The sequence below is a fragment of the Aquarana catesbeiana genome, linkage group LG12 (assembly GCF_042186555.1).
Source record: "Aquarana catesbeiana isolate 2022-GZ linkage group LG12, ASM4218655v1, whole genome shotgun sequence".
Taxonomy (NCBI): Eukaryota; Metazoa; Chordata; class Amphibia; order Anura; family Ranidae; genus Aquarana; species Aquarana catesbeiana.
The window spans coordinates 66,961,283-66,973,444 of record NC_133335.1 but is presented as its reverse complement, the minus strand read 5'-3'; the positions used below and the strand labels follow the sequence as shown (position 1 = coordinate 66,973,444).

Below are 12,162 nucleotides of genomic sequence, written 5' to 3'. Positions count from 1 at the left end.
ATCGTGGTAATGCTGGTTGTACTTTTTTTTTTTTTTTTTTTTTTGTCTTACAAGGCTTATTTGTGTTTATACATTTTACCTTTATACATTTCTCTCCATCCCCCCCCTTCCCCCCTAACCCCCCCGAGACCGTGCCTCCCCTCCTGCCCCCCCCCCCCCCCTCTCTCCCTGTCTTCTTCTAATCTATCTCTGTTTCAGCCTCCAGAGTCATTTAGCTGTTGGTCTCTGGGTCTCTTTATCTTCCTACCTAGGCTGTCCATATTTCGGCCGCTCTCGGGGACATTTTAAACTCTACCCACCTCAAAGGGGTGAGCTTTAACGCCCACGTAACGCACATATGCATTACTAGGCGGCTAGTGTTTGTGCTCAGAGCGCGCTCCCAGCGCAAAGACCGAGCTGTCAAACACAGCTCTCAGTCCGAACTAAAAGTCAAGAGTTGGCGGGAGTGACTTCCGATCATGTGACCACTGTGACACTGCGCCGATCCTTCCTGTCCCCCTGGTGTTTAGAGGAACGTTAGGGTGGATAGAAGGGGGTAAACTTATTTTTTTTTCCTTAAATCAAATAAAAAAACATGCATTGAATGTGCATTGTTAAAAAAAAAAAAAATGTCTTGGCGTTTTTCTTTCAATTGTCCCCTGGCCTAGCCACTATATTCCCATTTGCTCTATTCCCCTTGTGCCGCCAAGCCCTATGAAGTCCTGTGCGAGTCTCTGCAGCGTGCACGCAACTGTTCAGAGTGCCGTACACACAAGCAGCTCAATGGGGATGCAGAGCAAAAGTCATGCCTCTCCTCCTCGAGGGCAACTCTGTGTCCCTCTTGCATTGGCTCTCTGAATGGTTGTACGTAAGGTCGTAGTAATATAGAGCAGGAGCCAGGGCATTGAGGAGACTCCTACAGGAGCCCATAGATCCCGGCGACACGGGGCATGGAGAGAGTGGGAATATACAGTGAGGGGAAAAAATATTTGATCCCCTGCTGATTTTGTACGTTTGCCCACTGATAAAGAAATGATCAGTCTATAATTTTAATGGTAGGTTTACTTTAACAGTGAGAGACAGAATAACAACAAAAATATCCAGAAAAACGTATTTAAAAAAAGTTATAAATTGATTTGCATTTTAATGAGTGAAATAAGTAGGGTTGTCCCGATACCACTTTTTTAGGACCGAGTACAAGTACCGATACTTTTTTTCAAGTACTCGCCGATACCGATTACCGATACTTTTTTTTTAATGTCACGTGACAGTGTTTTTTTTTTCATTTTTTTTTTTTTTTTTTTTAACAGTGCTTGCTTTTTTTTGGGGGGGGGGGGGGGGTGAACGTTGTATGTGTGTGTTATTTTTTTTTTTTTACAATTTTTATTTTTTACAATAATATTTCTTTTATTCTTTATTGTTTTTTTTTTTTTTTTTTTTAATCAGCCCTTTTGGGGGGCTTTGGTGAGATATCAGGGGTCTTAACAGACCTCTGATATCTCCCCCTTGAGACAGAGAAAGAGACAGAGGATAGAGAATCCCCAGTCCCTTTCTCTGCAGCGTCAGCTGCACTGAGAATGAATGGAGAGAAGACCGCAGCTTCTCTCCATTCATAAACTGACACATCGTAATCACAGAAGATTACAATGTTTCAGTTATGTGAATGGACAGAGTCAGCTGACTCTATCCATACACAAAGGAAGGAGGAGGAGGACGGAGGAACTGAGGGGGAGAACGGAGGGGACAGATAAGGAGAGGGGAACAAAGGGGGAGTACGGAGGGGACAGATAAGAGCAGAATGGAGGGGACAGCTGAGAGGGACAGATAAGAGCAGAACGGAGGGGACAGCTGAGAGGGACAGAGGAAAGGAGGGGGCATGGAGGAGGATGCAGTGACAGTCAGCTGTGAGCGATCACCGCTGTCTGTCACTAAAGCTAGTGAAAGCCGCTGGGGGAGAATCTTGTAACTCCCCCACGCGCCGATCACAGCTGACAGTCAAGGTATCGGGGGAAGCATCGGGAGCATTTGCCCGAGTACAAGTACTTGGGCAAATGCTCGGTATCGGTGCCGATACCGATACTAGTATCGGTATCGGGACAACCCTAGAAATAAGTATTTGACCCCTTTGCAAAACATGACTTAGTACTTGGTGGCAAAACCCTTATTGACAATCGGAGGTCAGACGTTTCTTGTAGTTGGCCACCAGGTTTGCACACATCTCAGGAGGGATTTTGTCCCGCTCCTCTTTGCAGTTCCCTTCTAAGTCATTAGGGTTTCGAGGCTGAAGTTTGGTAACTCGAACCTTCAGCTCCCTCCACATATTTCCTATGGGACTAAAGTCTGGAGACTGGCTAGGCCACTCTAGGACCTTTAATGTGCATCTTCTTGAGCCACTCCTTTGTTGCCTTGGTCGTGTGTTTTTGGGTCATTGTCATGCTGGAATTACCCATCCACAGCCTATTTTCAATGCCCTGGCTGAGGGAAGAAGGTTCTCACCCAAGATTTGACGGTAGAGGGCCCTGTCCATCGTCCCGTTGATGCGGTGAAGTTGTCCTGTCCCCTTAGCAGAAAAACACCCCCAAAGCATAATGTTTCCACCTCCATGTTTAATGGTGGGGATGTGTTCTTGGGGTCATAGGCAGTATTCCTCCTCCTCCTCCTCCAAACACGGCGAGTTGAGTTGATGCCAAAGAGGCTTAGTGTGTTACCAATTGTTTTCTTGGTGACTATGGTCCCAGCTGCCTTGAGATCATTGACAAGATTCTCCTGTGTAGTTCTGGGCTGATTTCTCACCGTTCTCATGATCATTGGAACTCCATGAGGTGAGATCTTGCATGAAGCCCCAGACCGAGGGAGATTGACAGTTCTTGTGTTTCTTCCATTTTTCGAATAATCGCACCAACTGTTGTCACCCTCTCACCAAGCTGCTTGGCGATGGTCTTGTAGCCCAATTCCGCCTGTGTGTAGGTCTACAATGTTGTCCCTGACATCCTTGGACAGCTCTTTGGTCATGGCCATGGTGAAGAGATTGGAATCTGATTGATTGCTTCTGTGGACAGGTGTCTTTTTTTTATACAGATAACAAGCTGAGATTAGGAGCACTCCCTCTAAGAGAGTGCTCCCAATCTCAGCTCGTTACCTGTATAGAAGACACCTGGGAGCCAGAAATCTTGCTGATTGATAGGGGATCAAATACTTATTTTACTCATTAAAATGCAAATCACTTTTTATTATAACTTTTTTGAAGTTATAAAAGAACAGTGTATCTCACTGTTAAAATAAACCTACCAATAAAATGATAGACTGATCATTTTGTTGTCAGTGGGCAAACGTACAAAATCAGCAGATCAAATACTTTGATTTGGGATCAAATACTTTTTTCCCTCACTGTAGTGGCACGGCCGGGAACAGTTGAAAAATGAAGCCTCGAAGAGGAAGAAAAAACTTTGAATTATGCTATTTTTATCTGCTTTAGTAAGGAAAAAAAATACTTTAAAATCACGTTAAGTTTATTTAAACCAAAAATGTAATTTATTGCAGTTTACCAGTCCTTAGATATGGCAATTTAATTTATTTATTTATGTTTTAAGGCTTTTCCCCTTTATTTTCACCTGGTAAACCTGTGAATAACACTTTTTCTGTCTGAATGGCTAGGCTATCTCCTCCACTGTATCTGTGGAGGCAGCCATGGTTGTCACCCAGGCTAGACTTTAAACATGTCTGCCTTTTGTAAAGCAGCCCATAGATTATGGAAGTGGTGGAAGGAAATAAAAATGCTTAATTCCTCTCTCAACACAGTCAGCGCTGATGGGGGAATTTCCCCCTGCAGCGATATTGTGTTCTGCCGCCTGGGAGCTTTCCAGGCCGGCAGAACACAATGATTATTGCTAGTGGCAATAGCCACATGTAAAAAAAAAAAACAGGCTGGTTGTACCCATGTTGATCAATGTATTGACTTGGGTACAACCAGGCTGCCCATAGATTGATCGAATCTCTGCCGGTCTCTGCTGAACCAGCCAGGGTTTGACCCATCCATGGCCGGCGTAACTCTTCATTACATGGGAAGACTGGAAGATTAGTCGTTTACAGAAGGAAGATAGAATTGTTTCATGCTTGCATTTTAGCTCACAGGAAGTAACAAGCAAACTGCATTCATGGCTTAATCAGCAGGTATATCCTGTGCTTGCTAAAAATGTTCTTAGCCTGAAAACCTTATTATTTTAACTCAGATCTTTTTTTTTCTGTCTTTTTTTTTTTTTTTTTTTTTGTCCAATCCGATGTATACATAATGTAAAACATTTGTGATTGTATGTGAAATGCAAAACCTCATGTATGTTTAATATGTTTCAAAAAATGTATAAAAATGTATTGCACAATAAAAACAAAAAAAACAAAGGCAGCCATCACATCTGAGGGCTGCTGAGCTGCAATATATTACTTTTTTGTTTTTTTTAGTTATACGTTGACTTGTTTTGTCCGAGTCTGATACTCTAGTTAGTGTATTATGGTTTAGAGGTTTCCTGAAGTCTTTGAGTAGAAAAAGACCATCCATAAGGGGCGCACGGGCGCCGCCCCTGCATGCCGGGGGAGCTGGATGCATGGATTCCAATGGGGGGGGGTTAAAGCACATAATTAGAGACAGAGATTCTAATAGGCTTTAAAATAGGGTGAATGAATATTCACTAGTTTTGCACGTTTCCCAATTGGCTTAAAGGAGACGCTATGCTGGCTGCCGGGCGGAGGAGGGAGGAGACGCAAGGGAAGTTAGCCGGCCGCCCGGACGGAAGCCCGGGGTAAGTGTTGCGGCCGGGAGACTGACCGACTTGGGGGGGGAGGAGGTGCGGGTGACCCGACCGGGGGGGTGGCTGGCTGTACACTATTTGCTGCCCGCCCCCCCAAAAAATACCACCCGGCTGCCACTGTTCCATCTGCTTTTCTTTTCAGAAGGCTAGTGCAATCAAGTATCATCCAGGGTCAGCGTTCGCTGTCTGGGTGGAAAAGACAGCTTAAAAATTACAGAATTGTGTAAATCCTGATTCCTGTGTGGTTCTTGGCTGCGTTCCCAAAAGTTTGACCACAGTCTGCCTCTGTTGCAGCCTCGCACCACGTGACTTGCTACAAATGCAACTGAAAAGTGATTCAGCCTGGGTTCACACTAGATGCCGTGCGAATTCACAGCCAATTTGGCACCACATCTAATTCACGTATGTTAACGACGCCCCACAATCGGCTTGCAAAACGCAGTGGGATTTGCAAAATTGGATCGCATGGATGTTCACACCCATGCGATCCGATTCTGGTGTGGACAAAAAAGAGTCCTGCACGAGTCTGGTGCGAATGCGGTGCGATTTGAGCCATACAAATCCATGGCTCAAATCGTACCCCAGAGACACCCCATGTAATTCACACAGGAATGTGATGCGATTCCTGTGCGAATTACATGCAGTGTCTCGCACCGCAGCAGTGTGAACCCAGGCTTTATCTGCTTTTTAAACAATACTTCTGTAGTGACAGTGACTGAAAGGCCTCATTCCTAATGCACTGTGTGTCTTCTCTGCCTGATATGAATGTATCTCATGTAAATGATACCCTGTGGTCATTGCTTGTGGCATTTCTCCTGCAGGGTTTTTTCCGGCGCAGCATACAGAAAAACATGGTGTACACATGTCACCGGGACAAGAACTGCATTATAAACAAGGTGACGAGGAACCGATGCCAGTATTGCCGGTTACAGAAATGCTTCGAGGTTGGCATGTCCAAAGAATGTAAGTGTCCTCTATATGGCTTTTATACACTGATCTGTCTTTTGCTGTTAGGATATTTCTATTCAAATTTAAACAACCATTGTTGTTTCAGTCACCTGAAATGTAACTTTTTTTTTTTAAAGTGGTACTAAACCCTCCTATCTGCCAAGGTGCCATCTTATCTGCTGTTTATATCTGCAGTTACCATGATGCTGCAAACACAGCCAGCAGGTTTAATCACTCATTGGCTTCTTATCACTCCTGGGGATGGTGAAGTGCTGATAGATGTTAGAGAATGTTGTTGTGATCTGACCATATTTGGAGGGATTGGGAACAGTCCTGTTCATGGGACAGCTGCAGGCATTGCTGTATAGCAGGTTTCACAGGAGAAAGCAGGACAGAAAAGAAAATTCTGAGTTGATATTGATAGCCTCCATAGACTGGGGATTCATGCCTCTATATCACCTGAAAGGTTCATGTTTTTCATTGACGTGTTGCCAGAAGACAGTGCAGTGTCCACCTTTTGGACATTGAGATCTTTGCACTAGAGTTCCCGACTCCACTCACCTGCCTTGGCCATTAGACATTGAGATTCTCTGCACTGGAGTACCCAGCCCCACCCATCTGCCCTGGCCATTGGATGTTATGATGTTTGCACTGGAGTTCCAGCTCCACTTACCTGCCTTGGCCATTGAAATATTTGCACTGGAGTTCCCAGCTCCACCCACCTGCCTTGGCCATTGAGATCTTTGTACTGGAGTTCCCAACTCCACTTACCTGCTTTAGCCATTAGACATTGAAATCTTTGCACTGAAGTTCCTAGCTCCACCCACCTGCCTAGGCCATGAAGATCTTTGCATGGGAGTTCCCAACTCCACCCACCTGCCTTGGCCTTTGAGATATTTGCACTGAGTTGCCCAACTCCACTTAACTGCTTTAGCCATTAGACATTGAGATCTTTGCACTGGAGTTCCCAGTTCCAGCCACCTGTGTTGTCCATTGAGATCCTTGCACTGGAGTTCCCAGGTCCACTCATATGTCTTGTCCATTGAGATCCTTGCACTGGAGTTCCCAGGTCCACTCATATGTCTTGTCCATTGAGATCCCTGCGCTCGAGTTCCCAGTTCCACCCACCTGCCTTATCTATTGAGATCCTTGCAATGGAGTTCCCAGGTCCACTCATATGTCTTGTCCATTGAGATCCCTGCGCTCGAGTTCCCAGTTCCACCCACCTGCCTTATCTATTGAGATCCTTGCAATGGAGTCCCCAGTTCCACTTACCTGCCTTGTCTATTGAGATCTTTGCACTGGAGTTCTCAGTTCCACCCACCTGCCTTGTCCATTGAGATCCTTACACTGGAGTTTCCCAGCTCCCCCCACTGGCCTTGGCCATTTTGAGTGTGGTTAGATCCTTGTTGATATTTTTTTTCATATATAAATATTTAAATAGGAATGGAAAAAGAGGAGTGTAATTTCATAGGGACCAGGAATTTACCTGCAGTGCCCTACTCATAACTGACACCTTTTAATGAACAACAAATGAAATGATGCTTCCAATTCACAGATGATGTAATCTTAGTAATTGCAGGGACACATACACCTTGTAGAAAAGCGTACTGCTGGCTTTTTACTAAGAAATAGTAATAAAACAAATGATATATATAATTTATACTTTTAAGGATGAAGGAAGAAAAGTTCATGCCCTGTACATACCTTGCCTGGGTATTGGTCAGATAATATTTTCTGTGAGTACTTTTCTTGTGGTTTCCCTTAGAGCCCTTGCACACTGGGGCGGGGGGCGGCGTCGGCGGTAAAACGCCGCTATTATTAGCGGCGTTTTACCGTCGGTATGTGGCCGCTAGCGGGGCGGTTTTACCCCCCGCTAGCGGCCGAGAAAGGGTTAAATACCACCGCAAAGCGCCTCTGCAGAGGCGCTTTGCCGGCGGTATAGCCGCGCCGTCCCATTGATTTCAATGGGCAGGAGCGGTAAAGGAGCGGTATACACTCCGCTCCTTCACCGATCCGAAGATGCTGCTAGCAGGACTTTTTTTACCGTCCTGCCAGCGCATCGCTCCAGTGTGCAAGCCCTCGGGGCTTGCACACTGGAATGAAAGCAGCGGCACTTTCGGGGCAGTTTGCAGGCGCTATTATTAGCGCAATAGCGCCTGCAAACCGCCCCAGTGTGCAAGGGCTCTTAGTTCTCATTGCTGTCTAAATCTGGGTAGCCCCCCAAGGGCGAAAATATTGCTGGGTGTTTGCTCATATCTGGTACTTCTTTAGTGAGGATCTCATTGGGGAAAAGTTCATAAATGTCAAAATACCTTTTTTATTTTAAAAATCATTAAACTAATTAAATACTTTTAGGGAAAAGCAATAAATAAATATATATGTACAGTCATGGCCAAAAATATTGGCACCCCTGCATTTGTCAAATAATGCACTACTTTGCCCAGAAAATTGTTGCAATTACAAATGTTTAGACATTCTCATGTTTATTTCTTTTGTTTGTATTGGTATGACACAAAGTGTAGAAACAAAAAAGCCAAATCTGCCATATTCCAAGCAAAACTCCAAAAATGGACTGGACAAAATTATTGGCACCCTCAATTTAATATTTGGTAACACACCCCTTGGAAAAAATAACTGAAATCAATTGCGTCCTGTAACCATCAATGAGTTTCTTACACCTCTCTACTGGAATTTTGAACCACTCTTTTTTTGCCAACTGCTCCAGGTCTCTCAGATTGGAAGGGTTCCTTTTCCCAACTGCTGTTTTGAGATCTCTCCACAGGTGCTCTATGGGATTTAGATCTGGATGCATTGCTGGCCAACTCAGTACTCACTGGGTGCTTTTTGACGTGAGCTTTGGGTTATTGTCCTGCTGTAAGACATGACCTCTGGCGAAGACCCAACTCTCTGACACTGGGCCCTACATTGCACCCCAGAATTCTTTGGTAGTCTTCAGATTTCATAATGCCATGCACACAGTCAAGACATCCAGTGCCTGAAGCAGCAAAGCAACCCCAAAACATCAGTGAACCTCCACCATGTTTGACTTTACAGCCGTGGCCAAAACTTTTGAGAATGACCCCAATATTAGTTTTCACAAAGTCTGCTGCCTCAGGTTTTATGATGGCAATTTGCATATACCCCAGAATGTTATGAAGAATGATCAGATGAATTGCAATTGTAAAGTCCCTCTTTCCCATGAAAATGAACTTAATCCTATAAAAAAATTTCCACTGCATTTGTGAAGAAGGCTTCAGGGCGCCCAAGAAAGTCCAGCAAGCGCCAGGACCATCTCCTACAGTTGATTCAGCTGCAGGATCAGGGCACCACCAGTGCAGAGCTTCCTCAGGAATAGAAGCAGGCAGGTGTGAGTACATCTGCATGCACAGTGAGGCAAAGACTTTTGGAGGATGGACTGGTGTCAAGAAGGGCAGCAAAGAAGCCACTTCTCTCCAAAAACATCAGGGACAGACTGATATTCTGCAAAAGGTACAGGGATTGGACTGCTGAGGACTGAGGAAGTCATTTTCTCTGATGAATCCCCTTTCCGATTGTTTGGGGCATCCGAAGAAGAAAAGGTGAGCGCTACTATCAGTCCTGTGTCATGCCAACAGTAAAGTATTCTGAGACCATTCATGTGTGAGGTTGCTTCTCAGCCAAGGCAAGGCAATTTTGCCTAAGAACACAGCCATGAATGAAAAATAGCACAAAAACATCCTCCGAAAGCAATTTCTCCCAACCATGAAAGAACAGTTTGGTGAGGAACAATGCCTTTTTCAGCATGATGAAGCACCTTGCCATAAGGCAAAAATGATAACTAAGTGGCTTGGGGAATAAAACACTGAAATTTAGAGTCCATGGCCAGGAAACTCCCCAGACCTTAATCCCATTGAGAACTTGTGGTCAATCCTCAAGAGACGGGTGAACAAAAAACCCCCACAAATTCTGACAAACTCTAAGCATTTATTATGCAAGAATGGGCTGCCATCAGTCAGGATTTGGCCCAGAAGTTAATTGACAGCATGCCAGGGCAAATTACAATTTTCTTGAAAAAGAAGGGTCAACACTGCAAATAGACTGTTTGCATAAACTTAATGTAATTGTCAATAAAAGCCTATGACACTTATGAAATGTTTGTAATTATACTTCAGTATACCACAGTAACATCTGACAAAAAGAGCTAAAAACACTGAAGCAGCAGACTTTGTGAAAATTAATATTTGTGTTATTCTCAAAAATTTTGGCCACGGCTGTATTCTTTTCTTTAGAGTCCTCATTTCTTTTTCTGAAAACAGTAGAATGATGGGCTTTACCAAAAAGCTGTAATTTTGTTTTGTCTGTCCACAGCACATTCTCCCAAAAGGATTTTGGCTCCCTCAGGTAAGTTTTGGCAAATTCTTTGATCAATTTTCTCTTTCAACGTCTTGAAAATGCTGCGCACAGTGGACACCGGAACATTAAGATTTCTGGAGATGGACTTGTAACCTTGAGATTGTCCATGCTCCGTGTGGCACACAGAGACACACCACAGAAAGGTTGAGTCAAATTTTCAGCATTTTAACTGGTTGCTGGTGTGATTTCTATATTGTCAGCACCTGTTAATTGATACAGGTGAGTTTATTTACAATTTACAGGAACATCACAAATTTGGAATGCAATAATTTATTACAATTTTGAGGAGGTGCCAATCATTTTGTCCAGTCCATTTTTGGAGTTTTGCTTGGAATGTGTCAGATTTGGCTGTTTGTTTCTATACTTTTTTTATGTCATACCAATACAAACAAAAGAAATAAACATGAGAATGCCTAAACACTTGTAATTGCAACAATTTTCTAGAAGAAGTGGTGCATTATCTGACAAATGCAGGGGTGCCAATATTTTTGCCCATGACTGAGTGTGCAATACACACAGCACCCCATATTGACAAAACACAGAATTGTTGACATTTTTGCAGATTTATTAAAAAAGAAAAACTGAAATATCACATGGTCCTAAGTATTCAGACCCTTTGCTGTGACACTCATATATTTAACTCAGGTGCTGTCCATTTCTTCTGATCATCCTTGAGATGGTTCTACACCTTCATTTTAGTCCAGCTGTGTTTGATTATACTGATTGGACTTGATTAGGAAAGCCACACACCTGTCTATATAAGACCTTACAGCTCACAGTGCATGTTAGAATAAATGAGAATCATGAGGTCAAAGGAACTGCCTGAAGAGCTCAGAGACAGAATTGTGGCAAGGCACAGATCTGGCCAAGGTTACGAAAAAATTTCTGCTGCACTTAAGGTTCCTAAGAGCACAGTGGCCTCCATAATCTTTAAATGGAAGACGTTTGGGACGACCAGAACCCTTCCTAGAGCTGGCCGTCTGGCCAAACTGAGCTATCAGGGGAGAAGAGCCTTGGTGAGAGAGGTAAAGAAGAACCCAAAGATCACTGTGGCTGAGCACCAGAGATTCAGTCGGGAGATGGGAGAAAGTTGTAGAAAGTCAACCATCACTGCAGCCCTCCACCAGTCGGGGCTTTATGGCAGAGTGGCCTGACGGAAGCCTCTCCTCAGTGCAAGACACATGAAAGCCCGCATGGAGTTTGCTAAAAAAAAACACCTGAAGGACTCCAAGATAATGAGAAATAATGAGAAATAATAATAATTCTTTGGTCTGATGAGACCAAGATAGAACTTTTTGGCCTTAATTCTAAGCGGTATGTGTGGAGAAAACCAGGCACTGCTCATCACCTGTTCAATACAGTCCCAATAGTGAAGCATGGTGGTGGCAGCATCATGCTGTGGGGGTGTTTTTCAGCTGCAGGGACAGGACGACTGGTTGCAATCGAGGGAAAGATGAATGCGGCCAAGTACAGGGATATCCTGGATGAAAACCTTCTCCAGAGTGCTTAGGACCTCAGACTGGGCCGAAGGTTTACCTTCCAACAAGACAATGACCCTAAGCACACAGCTAAACTAGCGAAGGAGTGGCTTCACAACAACTCCGTGGCTGTTCTTGAATGGCCCAGCCAGAGCCCTGACTTAAACCCAATTGAGCATCTCTGGAGAGCCCTAAAAATTGCTATCCACCAACGTTTACCATCCAACCTGACAGAACTGGAGAGGATATGCAAGGAGGAATGGCAGAGGATCCCCAAATCCAGGTGTGAAAAACTTGTTGCATCTTTCCCAAAAAGACTCATGGCTGTATTAGAGCAAAAGGGTGCTTCTACTAAATACTGAGCAAAGGGTCTGAATACTTAGGACCATGTGATATTTCAGTTTTTTTTTTTTATTTAATAAATCTGCAAAAATGTCAACAATTCTGTGTTTTTCTGTCAATATGGGGTGCTATGTGTACATTAATGAGGAAAAAAATGAACTTAAATGATTTTAGCAAATGGCTGAAATATAACAAAGAGTGAAAAATTTAAGGGGGTC

At 43.9% G+C, this 12,162-nt stretch overlaps 1 protein-coding gene across 8 annotated transcripts in view; it reads left to right on the top strand.

The window, feature by feature from the left end:
- The window catches only part of RARA (retinoic acid receptor alpha), a 246,853-nt gene that overhangs the window by 194,131 nt on the left and 40,560 nt on the right, over window positions 1-12,162 (top strand). For 6 of the 8 annotated variants that reach the window (XM_073607988.1, XM_073607989.1, XM_073607991.1 and 3 more), the window contains 2 exons: window positions 5,603-5,744; window positions 10,080-10,112. In XM_073607988.1, the coding sequence (XP_073464089.1) occupies window positions 5,603-5,744; window positions 10,080-10,112 (175 nt within the window). The remainder of the gene's footprint in view (window positions 1-5,602; window positions 5,745-10,079; window positions 10,113-12,162) is intronic. The other 2 variants (XM_073607994.1, XM_073607995.1) reach the window with 1 other exon arrangement.